This window comes from Musa acuminata, chromosome BXJ2-8 (genome assembly GCF_036884655.1).
Source record: "Musa acuminata AAA Group cultivar baxijiao chromosome BXJ2-8, Cavendish_Baxijiao_AAA, whole genome shotgun sequence".
In the NCBI taxonomy this organism is placed as follows: Eukaryota; Viridiplantae; Streptophyta; class Magnoliopsida; order Zingiberales; family Musaceae; genus Musa; species Musa acuminata.
In genome coordinates this window covers 5,955,018-5,979,479 of record NC_088345.1, presented here as the reverse complement: position 1 = coordinate 5,979,479, position 24,462 = coordinate 5,955,018, and the positions used below count along the sequence as shown (strand labels likewise).

At 36.5% G+C, this 24,462-nt stretch overlaps 1 protein-coding gene across 2 annotated transcripts in view; it reads left to right on the top strand.

Annotated features, from left to right (window-relative positions):
- The window catches only part of LOC135618902 (probable inactive ATP-dependent zinc metalloprotease FTSHI 5, chloroplastic), a 46,539-nt gene extending 22,459 nt beyond the window's left edge, over nt 1–24,080 (top strand). The window contains exons 8-20 of one of the 2 annotated variants that reach the window (XM_065120313.1): nt 1,193–1,366; nt 2,056–2,177; nt 7,316–7,517; nt 8,514–8,642; nt 14,204–14,386; nt 18,095–18,214; nt 19,089–19,274; nt 19,381–19,455; nt 21,461–21,520; nt 21,652–21,759; nt 22,312–22,392; nt 23,177–23,292; nt 23,395–24,080. In XM_065120313.1, coding sequence (XP_064976385.1) covers nt 1,193–1,366; nt 2,056–2,177; nt 7,316–7,517; nt 8,514–8,642; nt 14,204–14,386; nt 18,095–18,214; nt 19,089–19,274; nt 19,381–19,455; nt 21,461–21,520; nt 21,652–21,759; nt 22,312–22,392; nt 23,177–23,248 — 1,512 coding nt within the window. In that variant the 3' untranslated portion in view covers nt 23,249–23,292; nt 23,395–24,080. Of the gene's footprint in view, nt 1–1,192; nt 1,367–2,055; nt 2,178–7,315; nt 7,518–8,513; nt 8,643–14,203; nt 14,387–18,073; nt 18,215–19,088; nt 19,275–19,380; nt 19,456–21,460; nt 21,521–21,651; nt 21,760–22,311; nt 22,393–23,176; nt 23,293–23,394 lie in introns of those variants that run through there. The other variant, XM_065120314.1, reaches the window with a different exon arrangement.
- The last annotated feature ends 382 nt before the right edge of the window (nt 24,081–24,462 follow it).

Here is a 24,462-nt window from a genome sequence, read left to right as displayed (position 1 = left end):
ATTGCTGCAAAATACTGCTATTTTATAGCTGAGACCCAAGTGTTATGTTACATTATTCTGGACATGGTGGTTCCATAGTTTTCCACCAGCACTCTTCTAGGACGACACACAATGTCTATGCATATGCTTTCTTTCACAATGGTCTAAATCAGTGACATGATACAATGTGTAAAAAAAAAATGAAGTCCTTGACAAGATTCAGAAGTTAGAACCGCAAATTATAGAAGATAGTAATTCTTATTAATTAATTTGATAGATCTTAGTAGAAATTTTGGCTTTTTTGCATGAGTTTCAGTTCATTGATCTTTTTTATTGGCTTTTGGTACCCATGTAATTTTTTCTTCCGCTCAAAAAGAGACTATGTTTTCCCAACTCTTCTTATACTTACAAATTAGCATAAGACATGGGATGACATTTAAAAAAATTAGTTTCTAGATCTAACGAAGATAGTTGGTAGTTGTTTTATAGTTAAAAGTTCATGAGATCTACATGCAAAATATATTATTTTATAGATAGTAAATTTTGATTCTCCATAAAATCTCTTTGATGTGCCTTGTTTTGGCAAGATGACGATATATGTTCTTGACCATTATTTTGAAGCTACACAAACCTTCAAACCAAGGTTCGCCATACCATAGCGTCCTGCCTGGTACGGGCAGTATATACCAGTCTAATAGGGGATCGGTATAGGCAGTACGTATTGGTTTATTGGTGTGCTTCATTGTATCATGTGTCGATACAACGGTACAGCTCAGTACATATCGTACCAATGGCCGGTTGGTATATCGGTACGGACTGGTAAGACGAATCATACTTCAAACACATAAACATATTAAAGAACAACTTTATTAATTATTACCACAATTAAGCATGTTTTTCATTTCTTCTAATTACTGACCGAAAAGATCATGATATTATGTGATTTGAGACTTTCTATATGCAAGTCTGTTTTGCACTAGTTAAACTAAATTTATCCGTTGACTATTCTTAATAAGCATCATTAGTATAGGTACACTTGTGAGACATCGTTTGGAGCATTTGTTCTTCCAGATATTACTTACATGTAAAAGAACAAATCTTTGCAGATTAAAGTTCTTCTTTGCACATATTATATTTTTGAAGGCATATGCTACAGAAGGAACAACCATTCTAGTGGTTGACTTACTGGTGATGGTTATTAATGGAACTGCAGGGAGTCCTAATTGTTGGTGAGAGAGGTACAGGGAAGACTTCACTTGCATTGGCCATAGCTGCAGAAGCAAGAGTTCCTGTTGTTCAGGTTGAAGCTCGTCAACTAGAACCTGGTCTCTGGGTTGGTCAAAGTGCATCAAATGTTAGGGAGTTGTTCCAGACTGCAAGGGATTTGGTTGTCCTCTATTCTTGCTGATATTAATTAAGTGTTCTATTCCTTTTATTAAATGAACATTGAACCTGTGTATCTTTTATTTTATCAAAGAAATTAGCTTTTGCATACAGACTTATTAACTATCAAGAACCAATAATGGACCATGTATCTTTTTGTTGGTTGGTTTCCCATTTTTATTAGTTTTTAGTGATACCGGATGGAACAGATTGGTATACCATTCAGTATATGGGATACCATATTAGTCAAACAATTTGTTGAAACTGGTTCAGAACTGGTATTTGAAATCTTGTTCATATTAGTTTGCATGCCAAAGTTTGTTCATGATTTTGAGATATAAATTGTTCACATCCATGAGATAGAGTGAAATCCTTTGTAAATATCTAAACATGATCTTCAAAAGGCTATGATCTGGTCAAATGATGGCAAAAAATCATCATACTTATGTTAAATGTCACATACACTTGCTATGCTCTTTGAGTGCAGCTCTTAGACACTTTCAGAAAGGGCGAGTGATTTTTATTAGTTACCTTAGTGTCATCTGGATATCCTATTTCTCAATGCATAGTCTTCCATTGGCATGACAGTTACTTAGTTACCAACTTACCATCATATTATTTCTTTTGATGGTTGACTGCTAAACCATTTTGATATTTTACAATTTCTTGAAACTAATATGACTTGTTCTGTAGGCACCAGTGATTATTTTTGTCGAGGATTTTGATCTATTTGCTGGGGTTCGAGGTCAATTTATTCACACTAAAAAGCAAGACCATGAGGCATTTATTAACCAACTTCTGGTCGAACTTGATGGGTAATAATCATCATTGCCCCATTATTTATTGCTTATTGCAATTTGTTGATCTTGTTCAACTCATTTTTCCATACCTGATACCAATTCCAGCATGTTCTGTAATCATTATAGTTTGCATAATTTCTCTTTTCTTGATACAAATAAGAGCATAATACATAAGAGAGTGAAACAGAAAATCTTATGGGTGGTAAGAATTAAATTGTTTGTTAATGAAGATACTTAAATATTTTATCATTATTCAGTTGTTTCTTATTTATACAATTGATATTTAGCAACTTCAGGCTGCCATCCTGTGTGGGTGCTATGTCGGTGATCCAGCTTTTGACTCTGCCCATAAGCATTAACTTGTAGTGCTTCCTTTCAGGCAGCATGTTTGTATAAATTAAGCTTGAAAGTGTGTGCCTTTTCTCTCGTAAGAAGATGTTTTTGAAATAGTAATGAGTTGTATATTATACAACTCATTGCTATTTCAACCCATATCTAGTTTGGGACTTGAGGAAGTATATTTCATGGCATGGGCAATGCTGATATCTATCTTGGATGGTGAGATTTCATGCTGTTCTGATTGACATATGCAAAAGAATCATCCTACCATTCAGCACATACTAACATGAAGTGAGTTGTTTTAGTTTGCACATGCCAAATTGTCGACCTAACTAGTGAAGTCACCGGCTGCTTGGGTGCTCACCTAGGTGCCCAGGCATGGCCCTAGCGCCCGCCTATTGGGCTAGGCTGGCGACTTCAATCATGTGCAGCCTAAGCACTCGCTTTGGCCCAAGTGTTGGTAGTGATTTCAATAGGCGCTCGGGCACTTGCCTTGGCGCTCGGGCGAGGCGAGGCCCGAGCGCCTCACTTCATTTCCAAGCAGCGCCCTTCAAAGAGGTGCCGCCTGGGTGCTCGCTTAATCCCAAGCGTCGGTCGCTTCGGGCGAGCACCCGGGTTAAACCAAGCGACCAAACCAGCATTTTAGGTCTGGTTCGGTCTTCGATGCTTTAGTTGATTCAATCGAACCAACTAAAGCATCGATATCAGCCTTCCTCTTGCGACTTCCCAACCCTAACCCTACTTGCCGCTCCCGCTCTCGCTGCCGTTGCTACCGCTGCCACTGTCGCCGCTCCCGCTGCCGATGCTTGCTACTACCGCTGCCACTGTTGCTGCTCCCGCTACTGCTGATCGCTTCTACTGTTGTCGTTGCCATTGTCGTCGCTCGCCACTCCCGTTGTCGCTGCTCACTGCTACCGCTACTGCTGCCACTGTTGTCGCTCGTCGCTCCTGCTCCCGCTACTTGCTGCTATTGCTGCTGCTGCCACTGTCGTTGCTCGCTACTCGCTGCTCCCACTCCCGCTGCTGCTGTCGCTGCCATTGTCGTCGCTCGCTCCCGCTCCCACTACTCGTTGCTACTATTACCGCTGTCGCTACTCTCAGTCAGCAGCCTCGATCTTCCTCTTACTCACACTCTTCTCACTTCGTATACTATTAACAATATATTAACAGCATACTACTAACTGTATACTAGTAACAGTACTTTTATTTGTTAGAATAATAATATATTATTTTGATTTTAATACTATTAATTTTTATTTATTTAAAATTATTGTTATTGTTTTGAATTTTGAGACTTTTTGTTAATGTGACATTGTAATTTTATAAGATTTTCTTAATTTAATATCATATTTTTATTTAAATATTTATATTTATTAATTATATTATATATTTTTTATATTTTAGTGCCTCGTTTTGCTCAGGCGAGCGCCTAACGCCTTGGGCGTTTTTGAACGTTGGCACCTTTTGGTGCATAACGCTTTTTAAATCATTGAGTGCTGGGCGGGTCGGGCAGTTCAACTCAGGCTAGGTTGAGCCTGAGTTGAACCAAATTGATCTCTAGTTTGATTGAAACAGATATTCTTATGCTCAAACACCCTGAATCCCTCCATGTGACCCGTGCCCTAAACACAGAATGACTCTTTCCTAGTGTTTTTGCACAATGGTGGACTTCCTCCCATTGGTGAATAACGACACTACCTAGCCTGAGTTGAACCAAATTGATCTCTAGTTTGATTGAAACAGATTCTCTTATGCTCAAACACCCTGAATCCCTCCATGTGACCTGTGCCCTAAACGCAGAATGACTCTTTCCTAGTGTTTTTGCACAATGGTGGACTTCCTCCCATTGGTGAATAACAACAGCAGAGGTAGTGACTTCTTCCACACTTGGTATTTAACTCTCTTTCTCCTCCTCCCTTCTACCTCTGTCACGTTCATCGCAGCCCCCTGTCCCACCTGCCTCGTCGTAGTGATGATACAGTTGAGAATTTACATGATTGATGATTATATTTAAATTGTTAACACCTTGAAGACTCGTTCTTATTTTTATCACTATATGTTAATTCAATTCTTGCTTTCTTCTACCATCATACACCATGCTTTTTGGAGGTAATATAATATGATCGAAATCTAATCATATCTAATATTGTTTGCTTCTCATCGGAAATTATTTTATCTTTGTAGGTGTTTTTTAAGGTGCATGTTGTATAAAATTTTTCACAAATTAAATATGAATTAGCATTAATATATCCACATAAATAAAGTTTTTTTTTATTATCGAACATGAAATTATCAAAATATAAAAACATCGACATAAATAAAGTTTTTTTTTACAAATCTACTATAATTGTCTCAAAGGATGTTTGCACTTAAAATTCGATAGTATCGATCCTTGTCCTTCATTTTGATAAGTTGATCTTCACCAATATTTATCATAATTAATTTTAAACTCTTTTATGACGCTTCCCCAATCCCTCTTCCCCTTGTTGTCGCACCTCTTCCTTAATACCCAGTACATGCTCGGTAACGTGCTAGGTGGTAAGCCCTGTACCACATCCAGACCTCCCGAAAAGGGTAGTCCACGTACTGGTTCATTCCCGGTTTAGGAAATACCATTCGGTTTATAGCTACAAAATTATCAAATTTAGGAGCTATACAGAGTGCTGGTAATAATAGTGCATGGAGATTTATGATTTGCCTTGTCATAAGGTTTATAACTGCAAAATTATTAAACTTGAGAGGTACACAGTGTGCTGGCATCTCTTAAATAAATAGGCTAGGAACTGGCATGCTCCAGTTTTAGTGCTTCAGTGTAAGCAACCTACGTTACTGGACTTCAAGGAAAGTAGGAAACAACTTCTCATTCTTAATTTGGTGTATCAAGAATGCTGGTGTTTGCGCTTGGGAGTTTGGTCACTTGGTAGTAGGACCTTATGATCCACAACCTGGATCATGTTGTGGATCATGCTTTCTGAATGATGGTGCTCATTATGATTAGGATCTTATTCTTAGATCAGTATCAATGAGACCTAATCAAGGTTTGCCGTACCGAAGCGTATCGCCCGTATCGGGCGGTACGTATCGGTCCGACAGGTTATCGGTACGCGGACCGCCCGGTACCGCTACAGTGCTATAGTACTATACTGTAGCATTGCTACAGTATAAAAATAAAAAAAATATTCGGTACACCAGAGCGTACCGCTCGGTACGCCCTAATGTATCGCCCGGTACACCGGTACCATACCGTATCGAGCCCGATCGAAACGCTGGTACGGTACGGTACAGCGAACCTTGTACCTAATATTCCAACCTGGATCATGATATCCAAATCATGCATTGTACAGTGATGATTGCAGGTTCCTAGACTTGGATCATCAAACATATTTTAAGTTGCTAACCATTTAAATCTCTATTTTTGTAATCCATTAGCTTGTTAATAGTTGCAGCAAAAGTGCAAAATAGCTAGCATGTTAAGATTTTCATGTGCCCAAAGCTAAGACTCAAAAGGAGGCATGGTAGGGAAGTGATTGCGGTTTGATGTGTTAAACTGTGTTTTATTTAGTAAATGGTGATATAGAAAAATCGCTCAGATGGCTATTAAAGTAAACAAAAATTTCATTATCCTAGGATTTGAAGATAAGGAGGAAAAGTTAAATACCTTAAATTCACTTTGGTACCTAGGCATCACACTATCGGTCTTGGTCTCCCACCAGCGATATAAAAAAAAAAAGGAAAATGGATAAATATTAAACTCACTCTAGCACTGTGAGCATACATAGGGATGAAGACCTCGAATCTTCTCAGTCTCACACATGGATGTTAGAATCACACCATTATTGAAGAAAAACTCTTTCATTAATCTAACTTTTATTACCTCATTTTTTTGTTTTGCTTACAGTTATCTCGCTTTGAATAGACACTGTGTATAAAGACATAGGAAAATGTATTTCAGGAAATTGATTTTCCTGATTTAAAACTAATCATTCATCCATCTATCGTTTCTTGGGAATCATCATTTTATAATTTTACTTCAAGAGACAAAGTTCCTTGTATAGCTTGATCTTTCATCAATCACCTTTATAATGGTCTTCCTTTTTGGCTCATCTTTCTTTCTCATCTTCTTTGAAAATCTTAGTAGCTGATGTGCCATGTGGCAACTTATTAATTTACAAAAACTCCAAATTAGCAGAATATTACTAAGATTAATATAAAACAAAATATCTCTTGCATCAAGTGGTGTGGCCCTTGCCCCTGTATAATTAGTTTCGTTTGGACTTATTTTTTTAGTATTACGATGTTGCTTGTTTTCTTTATTTTTAGTGGTTATGGTTAAAATATATTTGCTTTTCTGATAGTTGATTCATATATTAGATCATACCTCATGATTATCAAGGGTCAAATCATATCTCATGATTGTTTGTCACCAGCTGATAAGCTTATCGAAAGTTGTAGAACATGGAGTAGCTCCTATATTCATTTATGAGCTGCCAAAAAACATTAACATCCATTTTTATTGTTTATTGAGGCAATGAGTCTAATCTTATGTACCCACAAGTGCCAACTGGGGAACCCAGTAAGGCCACTATCATTGTTATTATTCGTTTATTAGTTTTGATACATTTGAATTTTGGTATGCATTTATGTATTTAGCGGACCGCCGAAACATTTAATCTTGTTGAAAGAGTGGTTCTGTAAAAATTTGCTGGAGTATTCTGTTAAAATTCATTGACTTGGTCATCATAACATTTTATTTAAATATTATTAACACTAGTAAATTCTCAACAATCTTCACCACATTATCTACAATATTGCAGTTTTGAAAAGCAGGATGGGGTTGTTTTAATAGCTACCACTAGAACTCTTAAACAAATTGATGCGGCTTTGAGAAGACCTGGCCGCATGGATAGGGTATTGCATCTTCAACGGCCAACCCAGATGGAAAGGGAAAAAATATTACACCTAGCTGCCAAGGAAACAATGGATGATGAGCTTATTAATTTTGTTGACTGGAAGAAGGTAAAATTGCTTGAATTGTAATGTCAAGCTTCTTTTTTTCTTTTGTTTTCTTAATCTGTGGTCTCTCTTCTCTTTCTTTTTACAAACAAATGCTAGTTACTGAATGTGATTATGGAAGCTAAGGACCACCCTTGTACCCGATCTTGTACAGGGGTGGTCATATATCCTTGAGAACTTAAGTCTCAAGAATAGTGGATGTTTTTCATTAATTGGAATGCTCATTTTTAATGTCTTAGCACTTATATTTTCTGAATGGTTGTTGTATATTCTTGATAACTTAAGCCTGATGAATATTGGGCCTGGCAGATTTGTAGCTTAATTTGACAGCATTAATCACTTGACCATTGTGTCACCCTGTGACTGCAGCTCTCCTTTGACTCTCTTGTTCCTTGAACCAAGCGTCAAACTCATCTTTTTCTTTTCCTCTGATGTAGCTTGTATGCACAGTCTATTTGATGATAATTATATTTGATATACATGCCCAGATTGGTGTTGATCATGATGCTTAAGATTTGTTTCTTTCTTTAATAATTTGATGAACTGATCAACAAATTCTGATGTTGAAATTATTTAGTTAAAATTTTTCTTTCTTTTCATTGATTCAATTATTCATTTTTTAATTGCATTTTCTGAGGTATTTATGACATTATCTAATATTGGAACTAGTGTCTGGTACATTATGTTGTTTCTCTTTGAGTATTGCCTTAATTTCTACTAGCCTTATTAGAGGTGTCCAATTTTTCCATTGAAGCAGGAGTGTTTTCTGTTCTTGTGATACTCTATTGATTACTTTGTTTGCAATGTTTTTCTGCACTTCATGCTGAAACTTCCAATGTGTTACACAAGGTTCTAATTACTGATGTCATGATGTGCTTCTTCATAGAAATGTTGGTTGTTTATTGTGTTAATCATCATTTTGGCCATGCATTATGATATTTCTCCTGTTTATTAGAAAGAACCAAGTGTATTTTCTAATGTTTTAGCTTCCATTTTCAGGTTGCTGAGAAGACAGCTTTGCTAAGGCCGATAGAATTGAAGTTTGTGCCTTTGGCACTAGAGGGTAGTGCATTCCGTAGCAGGATTCTTGACGCAGATGAATTAAATTCCTATTGCAATTGGTTTGCGGTGCGTATTGTTTGTTAAATTGATTTTTTTAATATTTTATAATATATGTTTGTTAGTTAAAGTGGTCTTTGCTTGTTCAAATTACAATAAACTTTAGTTGCCACATATTAATGTTTGATGAAATTTGAGAAGAAAAGTTTAGTTGTATGTTGCCACAATATTGTTATTTACTCCAGTAAGAGATTTGCAAGTGTAGATGATGAATTTAAAATTTCCATGACAAAAATAAAATTGCCATAATAGAAGATATGCTTCTCCAGAAACAAGTATAGAATGAGAAAGGAGATGGGTAAAGAAATGCCGGTTAGAAATAAACCTATAGAAGTACCTAATGAAGGTGAGAAAGTCATTGGCCACTATCAGAAGTGGAAAATCGATGTTGGTACACTGGTATGCCATCAAGAGACGTGACATCCTATGTCATGAGATAGGAACATGTGACATCTTCATTGAGAGAGATCAAGATCAAGGGATGCAAACAAGAGACGTTTAGAGATAAGTGGGGATTGGTTGCTGTAGTTGGATATTCAAGACAAAGTGAGGAGCTTTAGATATGTTTAAGGTTCTCTAAATTAAATATTTCAGATAGATGTCTATATTTATATATGAATAGGGTCTTGGATCCCAAATGTGTTTGTTACCTGGCCCCTTAGCAACAGTTTGAGTGCAAATCTAAATATTGAGTCTCCATGGGTTTAGATTAAGACGTGTTAGGGTAAGTTTATACCAACGTATGCAATTTCGAATAGTATCGCCCAGTACGGGCGGTACGTACCGGTCCGATGGCATACTGGTACGTGGACCGCCCGCTACCGAACGAAACGTTTAAAAGTGCCTCGTATTGGACGATACGGGGTAATATCGGGCGGTAACAATCGAAATTTCGACCATTACCGCCCGGCACAGCTCGATAACGGTCGATTTCGACCGTTACCGCTCGGTAACAGTGCTATAGTGCTCCAACTGTCAAATTGACCGTTGGAGCCCTTTCTCATAGTATTTAAATCATTCTTCTCCCTTATTTCACTCCATTACATTCTCATACTCTCTTAAACTATTTCAAACTCTTTTTTTCTCTTAAAAAATAATCTAACAATTTAAATGATTTTTCTGTAGATATTTTAATATTTACATAAAGACAATCCGTAATGGACTGAAATACGAACCTTGCACAAAATAATCTTCAAAGCCCGAAAAAGATATGTGATACTATTCTTACCTAATTTATATTGATTTTGCTAAACTTATGCTATTACTATATTTATTTCTAACTTAAAAATCATTTCCTAACTTTTTTTTTATTATAAGGTATTTTCGGAGGGTTTTACACATAAATTAGGTGTACCGCTCGGTACACCCTGGCATACCGCTCGGTACACGATACCGTACCGTACCGAGCCAACCTCGAAACACCGGTACGGTATAGTATTGCATACCTTGGTTTATACTTCATATTTATTCTTTTGTCTATTTTCTAGGTTTAGTTTGAGTCAAGGTTTGCAATACCGAATGATATCGTCCGTACCGGGTGGTATGTACCGGTCCATCAATAGACTGGTACACGGACCGCCCGCTACCGAGCGGTAGCGTCAATTGAGGTCGTTATTGTTGACGGTGATCAAGGGAGAAGAAAGAGGGACAAGGTGAAAGAAGAGGCAAAAGGGGAAGAAAGAAATAGGAAAAAAAAAAAAGGAGAACCTGAGATCAGCTTCACTCTCGTCGTCTGCAGCGACTTCTCATTCGCGTGCGGGGAGAAGAGTATCAGCGTCGCGGGGTGAAGAGAGGCAATGCCTTAGCAATTTTTTTTTTTCTGCGACGTTGCCCGAGAAGAAAGGTGACGTCGCCCCGCATAGGGAGAAGAGAGGTATACCAAGCAGTTTACCGCTTTTATATATATATATATATACACACCAAGCGGTATACCAAAATATACCGCTCGGTATAGAGTACCGTCAAGGTATGTATACCTTGACGGTATGGTACCAGCATACCGAGCGGTACACCAAGGCGTACTGAGCGATTTCCTCTTACTGTAGCACTGCTATAGTGTATTATTGTAGCACTGTAGCACGGTCCGCGTACCGGTATGTACCGCCCGTACCGGATGGTACCATTCGAAATTGCATACCATGAGTACCGTATCGTACCGAGCAAATCTCAAAATTTCAGTACGATACGAAATTTCAATCCTTGGTTTGAGTTATATGTTTTTATTTTATTTTTCTAGTTCTTATAATAATAAATCTTATTAAAAATTTAAAATTAAATTAAGATTTGAATATTATATTATTTTTTTGGGTAAGATGTCAAAAAATTAAATTTTTGGCACATTTATTTGATTCAAGGATTTTAATTTCGAATGATACCATCCGGTTGTGGGCGGTTCGCCAGCAGATCCGTACACGGACTGCCCACAACCGGGTGGTACTGTCGATTGGGGTTGTTTCCATCCCGTTACTGTCCTAAATCGGACGATGACTGAGGGAGAAAAAAGAAAGAGAGATTAGTGGTATCAACCGAGGGAAAAATGTAAAGGGAGAAGAAGAGAACCTGAAGATCGGTGCCGCTCTCCCTCCTCGTCTGTCAGCGACTTCTCTCGGCGCGAGGAGAAGAGAGGCGGCGTCGCGGGCAAAAGAGAGGAGACGTCATCTCGATGAAAATGGTTTTTTTTATTTTACTTATATATATATATATATATATATATATATATGTATATGTATATACGTATATGTATATACGTATACGTATACGTATATACGTATACATATACATACATATACCGAGCGGTATACTGAAATGTACCGCTCAATATATAGTACCGTACCGAATGAATCTCGAAACTTCAATACGGTATGAAATTTCAATCCTTGATTTGATAATTAAAGCCAAAGCAAACAACAGACGCGAATAGGGCCTTTATGGCAACAAAACGTCAAATCAGCCTTAATACGATAGAACATTGATGATGACGACCAAAAAATAAAGAAATAAGGAAGAAAGTGAAATGAGTTGACTACAATTTCTTTTACTTTCTTTCTTTTCTTTTCTAGAATTCCTTTTTGTCGGAATAATTGTAAGTATGGTTGTGGTGCTTTTAACTGTGAAATCAAAATGAAAATTTGAATGTCTTATAGCAATAGTCCTCTTGTTAGATTCCCTCCAACTTGTAATCCCCTTATTGTCATGGACAAGCTTCTAAATAAGATGTTTGATGTAATGTTTATGTATGTCCATGTCCTTTGATATATTCATGCCTTACACAGCATGTAAAGGGACGGTCGAAGGCTTAATAGCCTCATTTTAGTTGGGTTTGGTAGCCGTTTTAAGCTTGTAAATAAAGGTTGTGTCATGTGGGCATTTGTGGGAGATATTCGGTCTGTAGTGGATTATTTTGACCCTTTGTTGTGCAACCGTTCAGAGCTTGTAAAGTCCATTTGTAATTTGCATTGGTTATGAAGTGTTTTCTGGAATGTTTGCTTGTGGATCTCGAGTGAGGCGCTTTCTTTAACCCGTTTTATCTTTTGTAGGTCCCAAGGGACCATGGGAGGTTTCGAGGAGGCTGACCTTTGCGAACGAACATGCAAGGGTGCCGCACGACTTAGGCAAAACTAGCTAAGTCCGTGACATCATGTCACATCCCTCTTAGACCTTTTTTAATCTCTAATTACCATCATATGACATATTACAATTTCTACAGTAATACCGTATCAGTGTCAACATCTTTATAGGTTCTATTGCATCTGCTTGTTGTCATCCATTGCCTTTCTCCTTTCCTATCTTTGTGGTCATAAAAGAGTCGTATAGATCCTTATGCTTCGTAATTTGTATCTTAGGTGTCAAATAAAATATTGTTCTTTAGTTCATGACCCATCCATTGACTCTTAAGTAATAGGGAATGAGTGATTGGCCATCATCGGCATCATTATAGGTCCTCACCATGATTCACCTCACTGACATCTCTCTAGACCTCAGGAAGCAGGGACTACTAGGGGTGTGTCTTGTTACTCAACTAAAGTGATTGCTTGTTTATTGTGTCCAAAGGATCAATCAATTACTAAGCTTGCTCCTTTTCCTTTTAAAATTCGTGATGCTGTGACTGCCACATTCCTTAGTAGCAAGGTTCGCAATACCGTACCGTTGTTTCGACATTCGCTCGGTACGATACGAAATGGTATACTGAGCGGTATACCGCTCGGTATATATATATATAACTTGGCGACGTCGCCTCTCTCTTCTCCCAGGCGAGGCGATGCTTCGGCGACGTCACCTCATATATATATATATATATATATAATTCGAAATAGGCGCCTCGGCGACATCGCGTCGCCTCGGCAACTTCGTCGAAAAAGGTGATGTCGCCAACGACGTCACCGAACATCGCCTTTTTCTAATATATATATATATATATATATATATATATATATATATATATATATATATATATATATATATATATATAAATAAAAAATTTTTTTCCGTCCGGTAGCGAGCGGTCCGCGTACCGGTATGTTGTTGGACAAGTACGTACCGCCCGTACCGGGCGGTATCATTCGGTATTGCCTATCTTGCTTAGTAGACCAAGCAAGTGCTTGAAAGTCTTGACACGTCAAGAAACAGGGCACTGCCCTTCATGTGATCGATGGTCCTTTTCTTCTTATATTGCCTCAGTGATGAAACAAGGTGAATGTGGAGATCTCCTATTGTTTGTAGTTATTATAATCTCCCTAGGGTATTTCATACCATGCTAGCCTCTTTGTTGCTTTCCGGTTTAAGATCTGTCCAATTAGCTAGACTTTGAAGTCTTATTAAAACTTTATCTTTTTTGTTGTTCTTGCTGGTCATTTCAATCTAGCAATTGAATATTTCTTTTTGTTGTTTTTTCTGGTCATTGTCTAGCAATTGATACTGTCCTTTATGCTGATACGAGTTCTGTTTAAACAACACGGAGTTGTTGCTTTTGCTTATGTGGTCTCAGTGAAATTTGTTATGATCTTCCTAACGGCTATGATTGTGGTCCTTGCAAGCAAAAATGTCAATTTTATTTTCTCTCTGTTGCTTGAAATGTATTAAACAACTAAATGAATTCTTCTGATGATGACACCCGTGACTTCCCTTCTGGATGTATGGTTATGGATGTTTTGTTTGTTTCTTCCAGCAGCATTTGTGCTTATAATCATGAGAGAAGTTGGCAGAACTTTTTTTTTCCTATTTACTCTCCAATGTACTTGTGGTTACACAGTTAGCATGTAAATATGAAATGAGAGAAAATGATACTTAAGTTGCTTTTCTTACCCCAGTTATCCTTTATATTACATGTTGGCTAAATGAGTAAATAGAGAGTATATGGACTATGGAGAAACTATTTGTTTTTGGTTAAAAGGGTAAAGAGTCAGAGAAATTAGTCATGTTGATGTTGTCATAAAATTCAATATTTGCTTCATTTTCATCTTATTAATTCTCTCTTATTTTGTAGTCATCATTTACTGTTTATGATGAAACATGGCATTTTTAACTTATAGCTTAACTCGTTCATGACAATGTTTTATTATGTGCTCATTTAGTGTCTGAGTAAAACTGTTCCCAAATGGTTGAGAGGGACCAAAATTTACAAGAGGATTAGCAAGTCTCTAGTTAATCATCTTGGATTGACATTGACAAGGGAAGATATGGAATCAGTTGTTGATCTAATGGAACCCTATGGTCAGATAAGCAATGGGATTGAATTATACAGCCCTCCACTTGATGTAAGCAACTTTACGAGATTATACATTTCCTTTCTTTTCTAATGAAATCTTCTTTTTGCCTTGTTGGCTATTTTTTTGTCTTTTTTTTGTTGAATATTGTCCTATTTCACACATTGCTCGACTTTTTATATGCATTGCTGGTTTTTGTATGTTACCAAAGTTGTTTTGTGAATGTTTAGAAATTGATATCTAATCCATTAAGAAACCATAATTGACGGTTTTGGTCAGACTGGAGTTATGTTTTCATGTTATTAGGCAACATCAGTTCCTCTGTACTGCATCTATCTGTCTCCACCCTCAAAAGAACAGAAGGGAATGGGACAGTAAAGAAGGGAAATCAAGCATTTCTTTGGACTGATGCTTGGTCGGATCTGCCGATTCCAGCTGGTCTTGACTCAGATTTGTTGTTCATAGCATGAATTGGCTGATTAGAACTGGGGCTGATATAGCCCAATCCTGTTGGGTTGAGGGAAATCTGGGACAAGATCAGTCGATCTTAGTCTGGACATGCAATAGTTTTGTTAATAAGCCATTTACACCAAATGGCTTTCACATAGACTTTGAAAAAATATGCAATCAGATGTACACCTTCAGTTAGACGTTTTGTATATATTCATGCTAGAGTAGTGTTTTCAAAAGGCACTTGGGCGCTCGCCTAGGTGATTCGATGAAGTACCGCTTGTTTGAACAAGTGAAGTTGGATTGGGATTTGAGCATCGGATTGAACGAGCAAGTTGGTTCAATCGAATCAACTAATGTAATTAGACAAACCCCTCTCCCCCCTCCCCTCTTCCCCCTCGTCCCCACACTTAGTGAGACAAACCTAAAGTGAAACCCTACGTCCATTGCTATCACTGTCATTTGCCACCACTCCCTTCATCCGCGTTTCGGCCATTGCCACCGTCTTCATCTAGAGCTTCATCTGCAGCTTCATCCGCTGCCCTCTCCTTTCCCCACTTTCCTCCATAGTCTCCAATTACTCCTTTTCTCAGTTCCCTCTTTAGAGCGGTTTAGTATTGGTTAGAACTATCTAGCATCATATTGATAACTCTGGTTAGAATTATTTAGCACATATTGATCCACTCTTTAGAATTGTTTAGCACCATATTAATCCACTCTTTAGAATTGTGTAGCACTGTTTAGAAACCAATTGCATAAGTCTCCATCAGTAGAAACCATATGGCATCATTTTTATTTTTATGATCATATTTATCAATTGTAACATATTTTTTTTAATTTTAATACATACATACATATCAAATCTCTTCTGCAGTCAGTTCGAAAACAAAGCAGACAATCTTGACATGTGCCTTGCAGAGTGTTTTGATCTTGTTTCCCATTTCGTCGCTGGAGGAAGAGGAGAGGAGAGTAGGAGAAGAGGGAAAAAAGAGAGGAGACAAGATTTAATTCAAAATAATACACTTAAAAAACTATGAAAGATATTACTCATCATGTCTATCATAAAGTTTAGCAATCATTGAAGTCTTCACGCAGACATAAATTTTATCATTTATTAATTTTTGTCAATGAGATTAACTTTTTAAAGAATATTATCTTTAATCTTAAAAATTGTAATATTTTTGCTACTTTGTTTTTTTATTGATTTTTCGTTATTATATTCCCTTTCTATCTTTTGGATTATTAGAAAGAAATAACTGCAAGTGAAATAGATAATATCTACTAATTGGTATATTATATTAATATTTTGTATAATAGTACATAACAAGTTGAATCAATTGTGTATAATAAGTAATAAAGTGTTTGTATAATAGACAATGAAAACAATAACCCATGATTTGATATAAATTACACAATAAATATTGATATTCGGTAATATTCATGAGCATATTTGTAGACTAGTGAATAGTTGTGACAGAAGGTCATTGGAATAATCTTTCAATAATATTATGATTTTACATATCTGGTGATGGATTTGTGTTGGTTCATTGTTAGTCCGATATGGTCCAGTTCGTGTAGGAATACCAACACATGGTACATAGGCACATACCGTGGTACCAATAGGAGGAGAAGACGAGGAAAAGGAGAAGATGAGGAGGCATAAAAGAAAAAGAAGAGAGGATTAGCGGGCAAATTGGTAGTAGTGGGAATGGTGAGTGGTTTGCAGGAGGCAAATGTGAACCATATCTGGACCACCTGACGGAAATGTGAACCATATCTGGACCACCTGACTGAAAAGGGGTGGCCCAGCCGATACATTAAACGTTGTTAAATCCAACTTGGACCCCAAAAGAGTCGACGAAAGCATAGACATGGCTGTTCACAGTAGATGGTAATGCAGTCGTTGCTGAGGTCCGCATGGTGTAGCTGAACTTTGCATTGGCTGATGTGGGCCTTGTGAAGGTCCCTAACAGAGCTTGATTATCCTGCAATGTGCTTAATCAGCTCCAATTGGACTTGGGTGTGACTTCAAATGAAGGATTAACAAGTGGTCGATATCTTCTGCCTGAAACAGGAAAGTGGTAGGGCAGTTCTCTCATTTGGAAGGGTTGGATGACCAGTTCATGTAGTTGACCGCGGTTGCTTCAAACATTAAAAGGGTGTCATGGTCTTGCCAACGGCAGGCTTGTAGCAGGAGGGCAGCAGTATTAGGTTGTTTTCCTGAGTATTTTCAACATATTAGTTCATGTATTTGAGTGACGTATTCTTCACGTCTCATTTTTTGGATGCACTATTTTCTCGTGTAGATAAATTGTTCCCGAGATACCCTTGTTTTAAAAATATTTCTCAGAATAGCTTTGGCCAAAATTTGTTTGTGAGACAAGCCTCCTTTTTATCACCATGCTGTCATGTTAAAAGCCACTAATGAAAACAGCATTAATAAGTTAATATAATAAATATTTTTGTCTCTCTGCTTATATAAGATTGTTCATCCTCTAGTTTTTTAACTTAAAAAACTTATAATGGCGGTCTAATTGTATTGAAAATACTACTATCATTAGCAGTTTCTTGCTTGATTCCAAATGACACATTTCTCTAGCTCTCAAAAGCAGTTGGAAATTTCTCTGTCAAGTTGACACTACTGCTATTGCTTAGAAGATACAAGTAAAAAAGTCCTGTCTAATGCTCATGTTATAATAAATTTAATAACAAAAGTTTGACCTGTTGCACCTTATCAGTTAGATAACTATGGAATCTGGTGGTGAAAGGTCAATATGTATGATATACAATGGTATGATCCAACTAGCTTGCGTATGAGATCATTGTTTAGTCAATCTGTTATGATCAACCAGATTAACCTATTTTTTATCGGTCACAATTGTATCAATTCAAATTTGATTGAAAACCAAGATGTCTATAATCTCTATGAATGGTAACTTATTATTTTTGAAATTGTAATAATTCTTCTTGAATGTAATGTGATTGAGATATTATTAAGCGAATTCTAGTAGGTAGTCAACGCTAATGTTTTGAATTTGAATTATAGAATCCAAAATAGTGATTGGTAGTTAAGAAGTGTTAACGATGTGGTGCTATGGGGATCAAGAAATGACTGAGAGAAAAGAATATAGTTGATCTGTATAGTTCATTAAATTTGTTAATGATGATCTATATCTTTCATTAAATTGTTGAGTATATACGCATTGACACACGGATGGCATCTTAGAATCATTATGGATGACATTTGAAGCAGAACTTAAAGATTTTGTTCTTGTTCTTGTAACTCAGTATATTGATGGCTTTTGTTAGTGGACAAGGGAAACAAAATTCCCTCATGCTGTATGGGCAGCTGGACGTGCTCTGATTGCTCTTCTTCTGCCAAATTTTGATGTAGTTGATAATATATGGCTTGAGCCTGCTGCTTGGGAGGTATTGGTCCTCATCTTATCATCTTGATTCTGCTCGAGCTTTTACTAATTTTTTCCTCTCTGATAACCAAGTTCACGCAAGTTGACAAACATGTTATTTAAAGTTTTATAATGGTTCTTTCACTTGTCATCATTGTTCTCTGTGGAATGTTTGTGCTATTTACAATGATGGATTAACATCTTTTATGTAAACTTTGATGTTATGATAAACAGTTTTTATAAAGGGAATCAAAGATAAGGGGGGTTAAAGTTGTGGAAGGAAAAGGTCTGGCTTGAAGAAACATGGTTCATTTCATCAAATAAAATAAGACTTGTTGTGAACGTATCCAACATCTAAAAATTAATAAGAATATTTCAAAATTCTTGAAAATAAAAAGAATCTAAAATCAAAGAAACTAAAAACTTCACTCTTAGATTGGGATGCATCAACAAGCTTTTTTCTGCATAGAACTGGTCCTCGAGATCTCATGGTGTACTTGCACTATTACTTGATCTTACAAGTTATTTTTCTTGGATACATGTTCAGCATGTATCTCATTGTAAACCTCTCATTGTTGCAACAGATTGAGGGCATACCATTTTTTGTAATTTGAAAAATATAAGAATAACATCAAGATAGAGATGAACAGATTGGACAGGCGTGAAATTCTAGGAAGAAAGAATGGGGTGGAAGATAATATTGTCTTTTCCAAGAGTTTTCAAACATGATCTGGAGCCAAATACAGAAGATTATGGACTGAAAGAAGTTTGCAAGAAATTATCATAGAAAAGAAGATATCATAGAGTAGTGACATTATGCAAATACAACAGTGCAATCTCAGTTTTGTACTTTCAGGCAAATGAGCATATGTTGATGTTAGGCTTTTGTTTCTTAGGGGATTGGATGTACAAAGATTTCAAAAGCAAAAAATGAAGGTTCTGTCAGTGGCAATCTGGAATCAAGGTCATACCTCGAAAAGAAACTTGTATTTTGTTTCGGTTCACATGTTGCATCTCAGTTGCTGCTTCCTTTTGGGGAAGAAAATTTCTTGTCCACATCTGAACTTAAGCAGGCACAAGAGGTTGGTTATAGGTTACAACTGCAGCTGCAAAAAATTTGCTATATTTACAAGAATTTCTTGATGACTCATACACTCCTGATGATTTTTAAATGATTGTTGATTGCAGATTGCCACACGGATGGTGATTGAATATGGATGGAGTCCTGATGACAGTCCTGCCATTTACATCACTAGCAAAGCAGTAATTATCTATTTAATGAGGCCTAAATCTCAATTATGTTGTGTTTTAGTGCTTTTATAATTTTGAAGTGTTTTAGGATTTCTTCTGGAACATGTGATAATCACTTTATTATTATAGTTGTTCCTGGCGAAAGGAAGTAGTCATTATTAATATAAAAGATGGTGGACATTTTTTCAAAGTCAGATTCTTTTGAAAATATAGATATATAGGAAATGGCCGTAAGCTGCATTATCAGAGATATTTGTATCATCATCTTTTGTGGTTATGCTTTGTCTATCATTATTGATGTCAATTCCCACATGAGCAGCAGGATACTTTTTTGAGCTGTTATTAACTCTCACAAATTTTAATCTCTAGCTAGATAGCAAGTCTCTTGTGTTGAAGCAAAATTTGGAACAAAATCCCTCTAGAAAGTCTCAAAGCTGCCTCATCATTTAGAGTGAAAGAAGGGAAAGGAAGCCTCAGCTTCATCACTTCATGATCGAGGATTATATAGTTGTAATAGACAGCAAAAAGATAACAAAGCATTATCTTCAGTTGGTTTTAGTTATCCTGTTTTGGTTGGCTGGTCCACCTCGGAATTGGCATGTGGCTTGAGAAAAGAAAAGAAGTAAAAATGCATCATAATTAGTTGGCTTTGTACAAACATGTATTCACTTAGTAGCTTCGAACTTGATTGTGCGGAATTTGGCAATTTGGAACTTGATGCCTTGGGACTTGGTGACTTGAAATAGATTTTTATTTTTCTATATTGTCATTAATCTTCAAACCTATCCATGTTTTGCATCATCTTCCTAAATCAGTAGCTGTAATTTAATTTTAGGTGCATTAGCGTCTGCATCATGTGTAAATTAGTCTGTGTTCATGTTTTGGTTCTCATGGCTATAAGCTTGGATGACTTAGTTACTAATTGAAGACTAAAATTTGGTACATAATTGTAATCAAGTAATGCAAACTGGCTGGTATTTGCGGGGTGAATTGGCATGAAGACAGCACAATTTTGGGTGGTCCACATATGATACAGGGCTTACTTGGTGCTGAGCCATGTGAACTGGGTTTATGGGGCTTGGATAGGGCAATAAATCCAGTTCTTTTTTTATTCTTTTAACCCTAAAAAATGATATGGGAAACCTCTTCTCTCTCCCTCTCACCCCAAGTCTCTCTCTTGTGACCCTTTATTGTGCCATCTGTTGCCGCTCGTCCGTTCTGATTCTCCCCACTGCCTGCAGTCCACCTGTTGTATTCCTCTTCTCCTCTGCCGTGGCTGCCTCCTCTTCTCCTCCGCTTCCTAACCTCCTCTCCTCTTCCTCCTCTCTTCTTCTTTTTCTCCTCCTGGTACGATGGTACTTACCAGCATACTGCATGTTGGTATGCCAGTCCATACCAGAGCTATACTATGCTGGCCAGCTATGAGCATGGGTTTGATACCCAAAGTTGTAATCCTTGATTTCAATTACAGTTTACTTTCTGATTAAAAATCCAAAAAACTGCATCTGGAGTAAGCTGCATGTCATTCTTCACCCCTTCTTTGGAGACAATAATCTTAATTTTCATCCCATACGTCATCCGTCCACTCTGCTCTTACAGAATCTTCTTTCACAGCTTTTATTTCTAAGTTTCTAAGTGGACCGGCTGTAGTAAGTTTGTTTATATTTGTAAATAGTTTCCTTTTCTTTGCATGAGCCTAACTTGACTTCACTTATTGTCTTTTTTTTTTCATGATGAACAAAAAAGTATGTGCAAAATTCTTCCATAACTGTAAATTACTATATTTATGTAAAAATCTGTTGCTATCTTTCGAAGTCAATTCATTTATGATATGCCAATTTATATCTCCTTAGTTCAAGGGTGATCTGCATTTTCATTTGGGGGGTATATTGCCTTGAAATCAAGGCTTTGGTTGAATTTAGGTTAGTTACAGCTAAAAATTTGTAGCTAAATTTTGAATTGAAACATGAGATTTTCAGATGTGCAGCTTTCCTTATATTTTTTTGTACTTGATTAGGTTGGAGCTCTCAGTATGGGGAATAGCCATGAGTTTGAGATAGAAGCAAAAGTTCAGAAGGTATGAATGTCTCAAAGCACACCTTTGAGTTTGGAATATTGTAGAATTTGTTTCATGACTGCTATATGCCAAACATTTTCTTAACCAATATGGCATGTAGATTCATTTTTGATGATTACTTTCCCTTGCAGATTTATGATTTGGCATATGATAAAGCTAAAGAAATGCTTCAGAAGAATCGTAAAGTCCTTGAAATAATTGTGGAACAATTGCTCAATTTTGAAAATTTGACAGGAGAGGTGAATGCTTCTACATTCATTTGCTCAAGCTAAATGTTGATATCTATTATCTTGATTTTTTTTTAGAAAAATTTTGATACGATCTTGAAATGTGGCCCAAACCTGAAGCATTCGATGTCCATGACCTTCCACAAGCAGCTAGGAAGCCAATTATATTGAAGATCTTAAATTCTATAATAGTACTTTTATATGTTGATGTGTTGTAATAAAAGATATGCAAGTTAATTGGATTGTAGGATAGGAAATTTAGATGGCTTCTTTAAAATTTCCCTTGGTAATTTTTTTCTTTCTTTAAATTAACCTAGTATCATTCACATATCTGACTGATATTTCAAAGTGGCACAGTAAAATGCATGAAACTTCTATCTTCATAGAATTATTATATATGTTTTTTAAGCTGCTGATGAAATGAACAATCCTTTTAATGTCGTATATATGGAAGTTCGAAAACTTTGCTACATGTACATGCTAGTAGCATACTCTGTCAGAATTAGCTTCAATCTTGACTTAGATTGATTTGCTGCTTATAGCAAATATGGCCTTTCATTCCAGGATTTGCTGAACATCCTTAAGAATAATGGAGAGATTCCAGAAAAAGAGCCATTCTTCTTATCGAAGCAGTTTTATAAGAAGGTATTGTTTAGATCTTATTGAGCCTCGACTTTTGTTTTTCTTTTATAAATGTGATGAGAGAAATTACCTATCTGTTCATTCAATTTAGACACGGCAAATGCATTAGAAGGAATAACATGTATATGTATATGTAAACACATCCATTTGAGGATGCATCACGAGTTTAGAGCTTAGTATAAGAGCTTTGTATGAGAAATAAGTTACTTGTTTTCTCCATATTCAAATGCTTTGTGGAATCCTAACATTTAGAATGAACTCATAATATTAGAAATTTTGACTTGTATATGAAGAAACGTGGCACCACATTATTGCTAATAATTTATGAAGATATAGGTTAGTACATTTTTGCTTTTCATACATATGTAGTAATGTACATATATCTTGTTCATTGCTAATAGGATCAGAAAACTTAGTTCAAGCAACGGATAATTTTTTAAAATCTTTTCCTAGGACAATAATACAAATACATTTGTGCATATTTTGATGCTTCCTTATAATTAGACGACTAGGTCCAGAGTTGTCATGAACTGAGATTGACTCAGATTACATAAAAAATTTCAGCACCCTACTAAATTACTATTTTCAGCTTTGTTACTATGCCAGCTTTGATTGTAACATTGCTAATTGGTGCAAAAATACTTTTTGAGTGACAACATTTATGTGGATTACTTGGTGTTGTTTCCTATGATCTCCTGAATTAAGCATAATTTAGTTTGGATGCAACAACCAGACATCTTGCTTTTTAGCTCAAGGCTAGAAGTAACCAAAATTTCTCACCTTGCAGCTTAAATCTGGAAGCTCTCTTGATGAAAGTGGGGATGCAGAAGTATTGGACCTTTTGGGGGTTGCAACATAAAGGGGCTGCAATTTTGTAATTTGCACATTCCTCTAGGACAATAGGTATGAGTTTGACTGAAATTTGAAGTATATATTTATGTCACTTGATAATATTTTCATTTAGTCTAATTTTACCAGCATTCTCTAATTCATCTCCTGTCTCAGGGACAAGGAAGATTATAAAATGTGACTGAATCTGGCTATAGAATTTTGTCTTTTGAACTGAAAATCTTTCATCTTTGGGAGTGTTTTTTCCATGGCTTAGCCAATGACTTGTACAAATTGAAAGCCATCTCAAGGAATAAGTCTGCAACTTGAAAGAAATATTAGTTTTTCTGATCAACCAGAGTTGGGGCACCTTTGCCGTCGTGTCAAATTTGTATCAACTGCAGCTTTCACAAACTGGTACTACTAATATTCTAAAAACATGCCGAAGTTGCAGGCTGGAGAAATTATTGTGTTCAAGAACATTGGTGCCACAGTAAGGTTGTTCTTTTGCTTGGCTGGAATTCAAGTCATGGAAAGCGAACTTTTCTGCCTGCAGGGATAAGGTTTCATGTTGATTTTTTCTAAACATCACATTGGCAAGAGTTCTGTGCAATAGGCTGACTGATTTTCTATACCAAACTAGTGGTATGTCTCACAGCTCAGATTTATGTTGTTCTGCGTTTCCAAAAGCAGAAGCCTACTGCAAAATAATATATCATTCATGTATCTAACATAGTCCAATTATGTTGCTTAATATGCCTTAAGAGATGAGAAATGCTGCCCTGTATTCCATCTACTATATCAGCAATCATTTTGGCTTCAATATTAAGATTGATCAGCAGCAAGCCCCACTTCTAATTCGACTCAAATGTGTTGTGCATGCCTTTTTCTATTACTTGCTCACCAACAATACAAGGTCGACAAAGAGGGCTGAGATTTCATAATGCCCTTTCGATTAATAATAAATGGTCCTTCAAAATGTCATCACTTGTATGTAGTCTTTGTCAGGAGTGGTGTTGCTCTCTCTCTGAATCACCAGACAAAATGTTGGGCCTGCTTTATGCCTGCTGTGTGGAAATGTATTTTTACTTGCTATAGTTCATCTACTAATACATGCTACCATTTCCAATGTTTGAGAAGCATAGTTATCAGACTCGGATCGAACTGCCTGATGGAAATGTATTTAACTTGCTATAGTTCATCTACTAATACATGCTACCACTTCTAATGTTTGAGAAGCATAGT